Source organism: Trachymyrmex septentrionalis, unplaced genomic scaffold (assembly GCF_001594115.1).
Source record: "Trachymyrmex septentrionalis isolate Tsep2-gDNA-1 unplaced genomic scaffold, Tsep1.0 scaffold88, whole genome shotgun sequence".
Taxonomy (NCBI): Eukaryota; Metazoa; Arthropoda; class Insecta; order Hymenoptera; family Formicidae; genus Trachymyrmex; species Trachymyrmex septentrionalis.
In genome coordinates, this window is record NW_017306070.1 from 855,073 (window position 1) to 867,943 (window position 12,871).

Here is a 12,871-nt window from a genome sequence, read left to right on the forward strand (position 1 = left end):
AAAAGAGAAATAGGGAGGTAGAGAAATACTTCTCTTTTAATCTATTAGCCACAATTGTTAATAAAATTATGCTCAAAACAAAAACTTTAGAAATTAGGCTTATGAAATATTTTAGACCGACATTGATAAAAATTATGAGAATGCCATTCATACATCGCGTTACTTGGGAAATGTCACGAAATTACAACTTCGTTTTATCACGTTAACCGCATATTCCTATGACACACTTTGCCGTGACATGTGGATAAGTTATCGATAGTTTGTATCGCGTGCAGATGCCGCGCTAGTGATAAATTCCGTTACTAATTTTGTGCATCATCGGCGACGCATTTTGCGGCGAAAATGTCGAACTTCTTTATAGCCGTTGCGCTAAGTGCTTAAAAATATCTTAAGTGCCATTTATCGATTTCTGAAAATTGAATACGATCTTAATATAAATTATGAAATAATAGATTTTTAGTGCAAATCTAACTAATTCATAACATTCTTCAGTTTGTGGTATTAATCAGCAAACGTTTAGCAAATCCTGAAAATTGTTCTCATTCTGTCAACGAAGAGTTCTCGTAAAATTAATTGACACGGTCTTTCTGAAATCTTTGAATACTTATTGATTTACAGTTAAATATATTTTTATAATTTAAACTTTGCAGAAAATTCTTTCTAAAGTGTTAAATATATTATATGAAAGTTTGTGGATGTAATGGAATAAAATAATTGAATAACATTAAAATTAATCAATATAATTATTGCTCAATTGTATAAAAATAATTATAAAAGGGTTAAGAACGCAAACAGCAAGTTGATCTATTTTTAGTTTTATACACATATGTTTTGACCAATAGATTTAGATCATTTCCAATGTTAATACTTAAAATATAATGCTAAAAAGAACGTTTTTAAAATCTACATTTTTAATTCTTTAATTTTAAATTACAATTGGATATATAATATCCTAATCTAACGCCTGTATAATCTATCTCTCGCATAGTCGATTGCAATCCAATCAACATAATGTATCTTGATAGCACATGTAGCATTCAAATGTCGTTTTTTTGGTAAAAATCGCAATGAGTCAGCAATTAAAAATCGATTACCACCACATGCATCTTTTTACACCTTTTAAGTCGATGTGATTATTCGTTTATTTGAAGTGTGGTTTAAACTGAACTCTTGAATAATTATTTAGCGATTTATCCATACTATTTTTGTAAATTTGAGATACTTTGTGTAGACCAGAAATTCTATCTTGTACTTTTTGTTATCGCACAAGTATGTGACATTTGTGTATAAAACTAAAAACATTAGATCAACTTACTGTTTGCGATCTTAACCTTTGACACTTTTATAATTGTTTGAATAATTAATTATTTTATATATAATTAATATTTATATAAATTATATATATGTATATATAATTAATTTTTATACATAATTTTCAAGCAATATTTTATGAGATTATGGTAAAGTTTTTAATATACTGGAAAATAATCTTAAGTAGAAACAAAAAAAATAAAATGCCTTACAATATGGATCTATTATATTATAATGTTATCGGTCGATGTAATAACGCGTAATATTCAAAGAATAAAATAATAATGCTTTTTTTCCCAAGGCAATGATATTTGGAGCTCGCTTATGTACGACGAGCTTCACAAATGTCAGGTGTCATGAACAACTAACCGCAATGTGAAACAAAGTTCACATTGCGGCCGATTAATTTTAATTTAAACGGAAATGCGGCCTACTTTAATTATTCGAGATCCGATGATATTCATTTTGTGGATTGTTACATCTGGAAATATATACCTTGCAAGTGAACCTAAGAAAAGAATATCTGTGACAAAGATAAATACGGCTGAAGTGATTTAATCTAACATTAACGGAAATATGATGAACGATAGTTTATCGCTGGAGAAAGAAATTACCGCGTGTTTAACTTTATCGTAGTTCAGCCAGATTAAAGAGATTCCTATCGTTTCTCTTTAGCATACCATAAAATTTTATTGATTTTCACCGAGAAATTATTACAGTGACATAAATATGATACTATTATAATATACAATTAATAATTAATAATTAAATTCTAAAATTTATTCACGTATAGATATATTATCGATTAAAAATCAAGTAATATAATTATTGTGATATATATATGTATATGTACACAAGTATATTCTAATTTATTTTATTCCTAATTGTGGATTTTAATGAAAAAATCAATTAACAATCTTATAATCTTAATACATTAACTATCAAAAGAAAAAATAAATATAACGAATAAATAGAAGAAAATTTTACATAGGAAATAATTCATGATTGTTCTCAAAATTAATTTATTTAATTATTTTTTATCATTTTGGAATAATCTATTATTTATTATTTAATTAAATTATATTTCTACTATCACTTTAATTATAGATAATTATAAACTGTTTATTTAAATAAATATCGAATAAAACATTTATGTGTATAAGAATGTGACGATAAGAAGGAACTTGGAATTTTCGCTTACACAATTAGCAAAAGTTGATAAGTTCTTTTCAGCCTTTATATCTGACAAATGCTTCGGTTAACGAATGACTCTAAGATTTATCGTTCGCTAGAATCGACATATTTCCCTTTCATGCGCCATGTATTTCAAGATGGGGATAAAAAGGGACAGATAAAATGACCAAACCACTTTCTTTGTAACAATATGCCGTCATGAAACTTGTACGAATTTCGCTGCCGTTTATAAGGTGAGGTTGCTCTAAGAAGCTCGCGTGATCACGTGTCTTGTGGAAATTAAATGTAGCGACGGGGCAAATGGGCGACGGGTATCGTAGTTTTCGTAAATTTGAATGGCCTTGATGTTAAACTTATTGTCGATGTTTTACGCAATTCTGCGTTGCGGGATACCTTATTTGACATTAATTCAATTTCGAACTATCACTGATTGTTAAACTTGACGAGTGTCGGTATACAAATCTATGGGTAAGTGACTTTATTATAAAAAAAATTATAAAGAAAATTACTTAATATCCAGATTTTCAAGATAAATACACACTGAAAGAAAAGATTGGTTGCTGCAACTTTTCTTGTTCGAAAAGGAACAATAAAACAAAATTGCGCGATATATTTTTATTAAATAATTTCCGCGTTTTTAATTAGCGATATACAGTTTGACCTAACAATTATATACTACAGGACTGTATAGATTCTTTGCCAATTTTTGAGTTATTTTTTTTTCTTCTTTACTGGAGGCCATCATTTCATTGCTCTACATTAGCTTTTAACTCGCGGCATTATAAATGTCTCGGTAACTATAAGTATCAAATGAAACTTTATCATAATGAAGTCTAGCTTAAACTAATTGGAAGGTGAGCAATCTGTTTAATTAATTTTATATTAAAATTAACTGTATAACAATTAATTTTAACTATGTAATTTCATCTACATAATTAACAGCGACTAAAACATGTAAAAGCATACGAAAAAAGTTTTCTAAATAATTATTTCTTTATTAAATAAAAAATAAATAAGAACATTTTTATTTTTTAATCCAAAATTTGTTTCAGAAATGTTTGCGAGTATCATGATAAATATATGTAAATATCGCAAAACGGAACTAACTACGTACTATAATATAGGTTACGTTTTCGTTCTGAAATGTAGAGTTCTTGGATTTCATGATAGACGAGGCGATATATTCTTGTCTGCTCTTTTGCTCTTCCGTATTTCTTTCTTACCGAATTGTCAATTCGCTTATATACACAGTAGGCAGATGATGAAAATGCTGTGGATCAAATATCGTACGTGATCCACCTACGAAGCGCCTAAGACAAGATATTAAAAGCTTGGTTTCACGAAGAATATCTCGTTTCTCTTTGCGAGACGATTGCGACAATTATATTAACAGTATTCTGTCAATCATACGTAATTGGAAAAATTTTTGTCTCCTTTTGAAGAGATGCACTCAATGTAATCGAAATGTCAGGGAAGTTTTAGAAAGCGGTTCATTTTATGCTATCTATCTCTTTCCTCATTTTAAGAGAAAAAAATTCTGTGATTAATTATTTCCCTCGAATAATCTGTATGAATTCTTTCCTTTATTATTTAAACTATTTTAAATTCATCTTGGTCAATATATTATATATACATTTATCTAAAGCATTTGACAATTTTATTCAAGAATCTATCATTGTAAATATCGCAAATAAATAAAATGATTAAACTTATTTACAAGGTTTCTGTTTCTAAACCTAAATGTGATTCTTATGTATTTTTAACTTCTGAAAAAAAATATAAAGTTAAAAAGTTCCATTATTTATAAGTTTTGGGAAATCAATAATATCAATTTTATTATTTTTAATTAATGATATGTATGACTCGTAAATATTTAAAGCAAAGAAAGAATAATGATCAAAATCGAACAATAATGAATGTTGTAATATAAGAATAATAATCGAATTTATTCTTTGCGAGAGTTATAAAAATGAAAGCACGTTTTGACATTACTTATAAACTTTATCAGTTTGGTAGAAAATACTAAATTGTAATAAGATAATAAGATGTCGCAAGGTTTTTCTGCTTATTATCTTATTACAATTTGATGTTTTTTATTAAATTAATGAAAACTAAATAGAGTCGAAACATATTTTTATAACTCTTGTAGATAATAAATTTGATTATTACTCTTATATTTTACAACATCCATTACTGCTCGATTTTGGCTGTTTTTATTAATTATTTTAATCACTTAAAATTCTACATGAACAGTACAAAAAGGCTTTGTATTATTACATTTATTTTTATATATTGTATAAACTCTCTATAATTTTCAGAGTGAATTGTACTTTGAAGAGTGAAATTTCACCTTTAATGATTAAAAATTGAGCCACTCTTTTTCCAAGACTAGCTCAATTTTCACTCTTTACTGAGATTCCACTCTAAAGAATTTGAAGAGAGAAAAAATATTTAAATATAGCTGTATATTAAATACATTAGAAGAGGATTGCAGATACCGCTTTGTTTCTTGATAATACTTCTTAAACAAAAGCTAAAAATAAAACTTTAGACATAAATATAAAATTAGAGAGTGTCTTTCTCTATTATTAGATAATACAGTAGTTTGTAATATTTGTTTGCAATTTTGAAATAATTAATTTTTTCGTAAGATAAACAAAATTGAACGTCTGACAAAGTAGATCCCAAAACTGACACAGCAGGCAGTAATGTCACATATTTCTATTCTTTTCTCTCACAAGAATCATCTGTCACAAAATACTTACAATTGAATGCTTAATAAGATTTTTTTTTTCTCTAGAATCTATTCATTTCTATATAAAATGTTTTTCGTTTATTTATATACATCCTTTATGCTGTTGTGTAAAACGCAAACATCTAAAGCGAAAGTTTCTTTTTTTTTTTTTAGAGTTTTTTTTATAAATATATGATTGCCTTTAGCTTCGATAGGGCTATTTAACATTATAACGTAAGCGGAAGATGCTGATGGCAGTATTAACATAATTATAGGCTAGTATATCATACTTCATAGAGAAGCGGTCGGGATAGAATGTGATAATGATGATAATATCGATTGATTAAAAAAAAAACCTCGTAGTAGAATTTTCCTCGCCATAGGGATCGCTACAATTCGTTAGAGGTAGCGAAGCATTGCATCCAATAAATAATACTTTCCCATTCTTGCCGAACGTTCCGTTCTTTCGATCCCGCGATATTAAAGATACATTAACTCGCCAGGTGGACCAGTAGTTTTTGCTCTGGCTGCGACGGGAGAAATATGACTCCGATCGTTTCTTTTCATTTTGAAAAAGGGAGCGTAAGGAGAGCAATAATAACTTGAACGCCAGTCGTTCAAGAAAGATTCATTGCTCTCTTGCATAAAGAACCTAACGAGCTTGAGATTTTTCTTCTTGGCCGACGTTGACGTCGGCATTGAACTCTAATATTGTGAATAAACGCATATACAAACGTATCCGTTACGATGATTTACGAGAGAGCGGTAAAATACATGTAATTATGAAATTGTATTAAATGTGCCGCAACATATAATTCTTAATATTCTGTTTGTAATCTTGAAAGAAACATTTTTTAGTGTTTACAATGTCAAAATCTTTTATTAACTGTTGTAATTAAATCTCTTTGGAGAAGTTATCTTTGCTATAGGTAAAAAGAGATTTTATAATATTCTCAAAGAATTTTATTTCGCACGCAGTAGCCTGTACAGAAAAAGAAATTAAACATTATTTGTTACTTTAGTTACGTATCTTTCTCGCTTTATTTAACTCGTTTTAGGAAGTATTTAGTTAACGTTGGAATTTTTAATACATTTTGTATCTTCTAGAAAAAAAAAGAGAATTTTGAAATAATATACTTTTTAAAAGAATTAATTTTCCATTGAGAAAATTAACGCACATTATCGACATTATATTTTGGAATAAAAATGAAAAGAATACGTATATTTGGTAATAATATATATTCGAAACGCTTTATGTAAATGGAGTTTAATATGAGATTAATAAAGTTTGAGGTTTTCTTTCTGGCTGCGCGTTAATGCTGCTATTGACCCGCTACTTCAGCATCATAAATAAAATTCAGTACGCTCGCGCGAGTACACTCTATTACAATTTACGATCAAGCGCGTAATGGAAGTTGCATTAACACGATTTTTACGTTATACCAATAGACAAATTGCGAAAGTTTTCTCTTTTCAGATCACCACAAGGAAAAATATAACGGTTTGTTTCTTTCCCTGCCGGTAATTTTCACGTTTCGCTGAAAATTTAAAGAACAAGAAAAACGAATAACCAGATTCTTTTTCGTTAATCTGTATTTTTAACCTTTAAGCTAGGAACTTACAAATTGCGCTCTTCATTTATAATTCACTAAATTCTGCGTGAAATGAGGGACTGTAATTTCTCCATCTAACAATTCTTTTTGTTTCAGATCGCTACAGGATTTCAGGATGACACAGAGGACGAAGTATTCTCGGATACAGACATTGCACGAAAGGTAAGTGCTGCTCTCTTTATAGAATATACTCGTATATATCGCGCGTCCCTTTTAAAAATTATTTATTATAAATGTTAGACTGCAATACACATGTTATCATTATAGTCATTTAATCGAGCTTGATCAAAGGACTAAGATGTGTATCGGTGCACTCGTAGAAAAATATTATGATAGTAACTAAAGATAACTGTGCATATTTTACATATATATAGAATTACTATACATAATAAACTAATGTACACATATGGAATACTACTTTATAGTTGCAATAATTATAAAATTATTTAATGTGTGTACACACATATATATATATAATTTTTACCATTTTTTTTTCTATTTATGAATATGTGAAAGATTGCATACCACTATTATTTATACGTTCATATTTCGTGCTTAATATCTCAATAACGTGAAGCGTTCTCGCTGACTGGCGTCCAGTAAAAAGTCTGAATATAAAATATGTCGAAAAACCTCTCTGTGGAAGTCGTTTAATAAAATTTTGAATATTCGGTATCATATAGACTGCAAAATTCTTTTCTTTCTGAATAAATAAGAATCTTACTAGCAGCGAAAAGAAACTGGAAGTGGGAGCAATTAAAGGAATTCGACATGTTGTGACCTACATAATCTCCCGCAGATCCGACAGGGGTTCCTTACTTGAGAACAGGTCACGAATAGTCGCAGTCGATCGATTTTTAATATAAATAGATGTGTAGCACACGGATACACGCGCGCGAATTTGCCTAATCTTTTCCGTCGTCCTTTTCGCGCGCCAAAATTTCTTCTTTCTGTTCCTCGTTTCCTCTCATTTCGTATTTTCGGCGATCGTCTTCTCTCTTTCTCTCTTTTCGCCACTCCACTTTTTCGATACTACCAACCACTCTCCAACCATTCACCCTCTTTTGAATTCTTATCTCTCTCGCAATTCTTTGCTCCATTTCTATTTTAAGTCCCTTTCGTCTGCCTTGCGGACTTACGTACACACATCTCCGATAAATTCGTTCCTCTTCTTTCATATTTCTTTTTTACCGTCACCTACTGTTTTCCTTTTTTTGTTCCACTTGCTTTACGGCTAAAGAAATTAATTTACAGAAACGAAAATCGTGCCCGATATTCGGCTTTCGATTACACTTTGCCTTTGGCAATATTCGGCGATATAAACTGGAAATACGCGATCGTTGAAATTGCATCGCAGCGTCGTGTTATAACGATCCCCAACGGTCGCGTGGTCCTTTAACATTTCCCTCTGAGGCTTTGTGAATTTAAGATATGACTATGATAAGCTGGCAACCGTTATACCTAACTAAAATCGCGCTCTGGTTTCGCTGAAGTTCAATATATACAATTTTTCTAATCTATAAAAAGTATTAACTTCCACAAGGGATATGTCGGATTGTCTCTTTAAAAGTCTCTTTAAAATATATTATTAAACGTACAAAAATTTAAGAGACACGTATCTTCTTATATTTGTCTTTTTTGAAATTTAAACCTTTCAACCTTTTATATTTGACATTTAAAGAATATAGGCAAAATGGTAAGATACAAAAAGAAGTTTTAAAAAAAATTTTTATAATTTTTTATAATATTTTATGTACTTTGTAACTGTATTTAAATATGTTTTCCAAAAGTCTAATATTTTTCAAAGCACTTTAAATTCTCCTTTATTGCCTTCTTTTTTTAAATTATATTTATATCAATAAAAATTAAAAACAATTTTATGCCAATTTTATCCATATATGATAAAGTTTTATTTCTCTCGTATATTTTCGAATACGTTTAATAATATATTTTAAATAGAATCAAATTGGTTTTGGACAGTTGTGACTTTTTATATTAATCTAAGTTGCAAATATTTTACATATTAAATGATTTAAAAAGTAGACTGTTATCTCGTAGAATTTTGACGAGTAAAAGGTGAAGACATGAAGATATATGCGACGAAATTGTGAACTCACCTCATCGTAGATAAAATTGTCGATCTCTTCCAACGGCCTGCCGTAGAGATTGTTCGGAAATGGTTCGAACTTGTTTGGCAGGACCGCGCCATCCTCCACCGACATCTTTTTCTTCGGTTGAAAACCATACTCGCGCACTAATTGTACAGTCTTGTTCTCCAGTCTGCTCTCTTTCGTGAACGGCTTGACTGTTTGTTTGCCGCCCTTGCTGCCGGGAGTTCTCGCGCCGAATGACCTGCTTTCGATCTTAGATTCCTTGGTATCGAGAATGTCACTCGACGCTGTCTGCGGTGTCACGACGTCCGCTTGGATCTCCGCGCTTCCGGAATCGCCGGTGCCAGAATCAGCAGAAGTGCCAGCGGTTCCGGCCAACGGTGGCCGCAGTCTCATGCTGTCCTGCGTCCTGGAACCAATTCTCTTCATCGGCGGTGATTCGCTCTTTTTGGATTCTGGTGAGGTTAACTTTTCCGTTCCTGACGGACTCGTAACTTCATCCGCTTTGTCGGTATCGGCGCGCGAATCTGGCGACTTGGCATTCGTTTGCGGAAAGAGAGACTCCTTGTCTTCTTTTAACGACGGTGAGCTCGGACATTCATATGGCGAACTTGTATGTTCCTTGTCATCGGCTTGGTAGACTCTCGTTGCAGTTTTGGGACAAATCTTCGATGCTCGCGAGCTCGGTTCCTCGTATTCGGTATACTTAGGTGGACTTAGACCCGCGTATGGCGGCGGTGATTGGCCCTGGTCCTCACTGGGTCCCGTCGACGAGATGACGCGACGCGAGGGTACTTCAGGACGCTTCGGGACTTCCCTGAAATGGCGCTGCCCAGTCGCCATCCTGAGATCTTCATCGGTAATCCGCACATCAATGGAACTTTCTCTAGGTGATGCACTGACACTGGGTCGTAACGACTCTCTCCAGCCGACAGGAAACTCGGAAGATCCTCGAGCGGATCTTTCCGGCAAAGTTTGCCCAGGACGATCCTCCGGACGTCTCGACCAATCCCTTTCCGTCGGGAGCGAGCCATGATGATCCTTCCGCGCTAAAGTCTCCGATAATCTACCATCAGGTTCTCGATGTTTGACTGCGATGCCAGATCTTCTGGGTGGCTGAGGTGTTCTGGAAGTCGCTCCTCTGAAATGATCCTGACTGTCCAAGTCCCGGCTGCTTCCGAGAATATTGAGACTTCTCTGGCTACCGCCGTCTCTGGGTCGGTCGTTCGGATTCCCAGTAGGTCCATAAATTCCCTCCTTGGCCAACTCATCCAACTCCTCTCTGCTCAAGTTCTTCACATAGAGCCCGGCCACGCGGGGTCGGTTCGTAAAGCCATTGTCCTCCGAACCGCTGCTCGGAGGGCTGGGAGGACTTTTATACCCCTCGCTCCCGCCCCGCCGAGATGTCATTGGGACCTTTGCTCGATCATCCCTTTCGATCCTGTACTACTTTCGTCGACCTCATACTATCGCTAGATTACCTTGATGCCTGATTACCACCGATCGATATCCGCCACGCTATTATCGATCGACCAACCAGCAGGATTTTGAAGCGTTAAGGATTACACGATATATCACCGCCTGTTTCCGTGTTGTCGATTTGTCTTCTCCTATCTCATCATTTATACGAAGCTTCGATCACTGCGATTGCATTTAGGCTATTTCGGAACTGCTGGCTGAACTTCTGCCGCAGTGCTCACCGAAAGCTCGTGTGAAACACCTTTTTTTTTAAACTGTATTTCACTTTCATCAATTAACACTCGTGAGATCTGCATTCAAAAACATTCCTTTGAATACAGAAATCGTGCTACTTTATTACATCTTGAACCTCGCGAATCGAGGCCGAGAGTTCACAATACAAAAGATAGCCTCGTAGATTTATATATCGATGCACTAGACTGCAAAATTGCACTACGCGATGGTTTATGTTTCCGATATCTTAGGGCGCTAAGATTACAGATAAGTAGATAATATCCGGTACACTTTATTATTGATGGCCAGTAGCGGAAAATACTAGAGAGTATTCGCGTATGATGGATGGTGACAGACTTCTCAGTTTCTCGCAATCTGCTACTTCCAGCACTTTAAAGTTTCTAGTGATCCCGCTTGTTGGAAACAACAACGCGTGTCATCTTGACAGATCGCGACAATTTGCGACAGCGATAAAGCGCGTGCAAGGCACGATTCGATGATGCTGTTCAAGCCGAATGACAAGCCTCTCGAAATCACAGAAGGTTCGATCACTAAAAGTCTCTCGAGTTATACCGTCGCTCATGAGCCTAGCCTGGCCGCATTGTCGAGAGCGGTTTACATACACTTGCGTGGTATACTCCTCGTGTCGTGTCGCGACTTTAAGAGGTCAAGGAGTCCGTGCCTGCACATAACTCATTTCGAATGTTGCCAGCTACCGAGTGTCACGGTACTACCTGCTATAAGTGATCGACCGGTCGCGTCTACCAGCCCTTGGAACTCCGCGTTTCGCCGACAGTCCGGGTGAATTTAATAAATATATGCGTGCGGTAGAGCGAGTGAAAGTCGACCACGTGAGCCCTCGCGACTCGCGTCGTCATCGATCATCAACCACGTCACTGTAGGCACGTAAACCGTCATGTAAATCGTACTGCAGCGTGTGTCGCACGAGGACGTTCCGCGAGTCGATCGCAGTCCTCGATCGATAGCTTGATTAACGAACGGTTTGAAAGTGCACACAGAAACGCGCAATCGCTCCTTATTCCTTGGTCATTCACAGACTTCCGGGTTGACTTCAGCTTTCGCGCGATTGTGAAATTTGGATAAGTGCACGTCGGAAACACACGAAGCGTCGTCGCCTGCCGGTCAATCACCCCGACCCTCTGAATGTTCGCTCGCGTTCCGGCGGGATCGTGCAAAAAGGACCCCGAGGACGAATCGTCGGTGACTAAGCGGCCAGGACGCGATTAGCCAGGTTGTACGTTCGAGGTATGCACTGGCGGGAGTGAGGATGGAGGGGAAAGGCGCATCCGCCCACACACAATCGCGGTTCTCGCGAAACAGCGTGGTCGGCTCGTATCAGCGTACCACTATCATTACCAGCACCCACCACCACGAGGCGTCGAGATTGACGGCGAGACCGAACGCGGTTGACTCCGCGGTATCCCCCACAGTCAGCACTCACTCGTCATCCGTCATCCGGCGAGGTACGGCAGTCGTCGCGTCGCGAATAGTACAGTCGAGGGCGAGGAGTACGACGACAGCGAAAAACGAAGAGAAAAGCCGGAAGCGAGAAAGAGGAACAGCCCGCGGTAAAAAGAGAAGACGTTTGAGCGGGAGAAAGATAGAGAGAAAAAAAAGGAAGGCTCAAGCGGGAGGAAGATAGAGGGACAGAGACAGAAGGAAAGAGAGAGAGAAAGAGAGAGAGAGAGAGAAAGAAAAAGAGAGAGCCGTGGTGCACCCTCGTCGTATAGTTCAGGTAAATTCTGCTCGAGCGGGGGTGCAAAATCACGGGCGTCTCTTCCGAGAGCTGTGGCGGCACTGTCGGCACCGAACCCCCATCGGTATCGTGCGCGCGCGCGTGTATCGAACCACCCCGAGCCGCACGGAGAACGCCGTCGGCCGCGCGGAATCTTCGTTGGCGTAGCCGCGTTATATACGTATACATATAACGGTATGGGATCTCGAGGCACACACGCGAGAATCGCGGTGAGAGGACGGTGGTGGTGGCGAGGGCCGGTCGCGGAAATGCTGATGGTGTTAGTGGTCGCTGTTGTTGGTGCTTATGACAATTTGGTGGTGGTGGTAGTGGTGGTGGTGGTGATGGTGGTGGTGGTAGTGGTGGTGGTAGTGGTGGTGGTGGTGGTAGTGGTGGTGGTGGTGGTAGTGGTGGCGGCGGCGGCGGCAGCGGCGACGGCGGCAATAGTCGTGGGGGGTAC

General features: G+C 36.3%; 1 protein-coding gene across 1 annotated transcript in view; it reads right to left on the reverse strand.

The window, feature by feature from the left end:
* Positions 1-10,373, reverse strand: part of LOC108755537 (sodium channel protein 60E-like) — a 90,687-nt gene extending 80,314 nt beyond the window's left edge. Inside the window, exon 1 of the mRNA XM_018498600.1 lies at positions 8,970-10,373. Coding sequence (XP_018354102.1) covers positions 8,970-10,373 — 1,404 coding nt within the window. The remainder of the gene's footprint in view (positions 1-8,969) is intronic.
* Between the last annotated feature and the right edge of the window lie 2,498 nt (positions 10,374-12,871).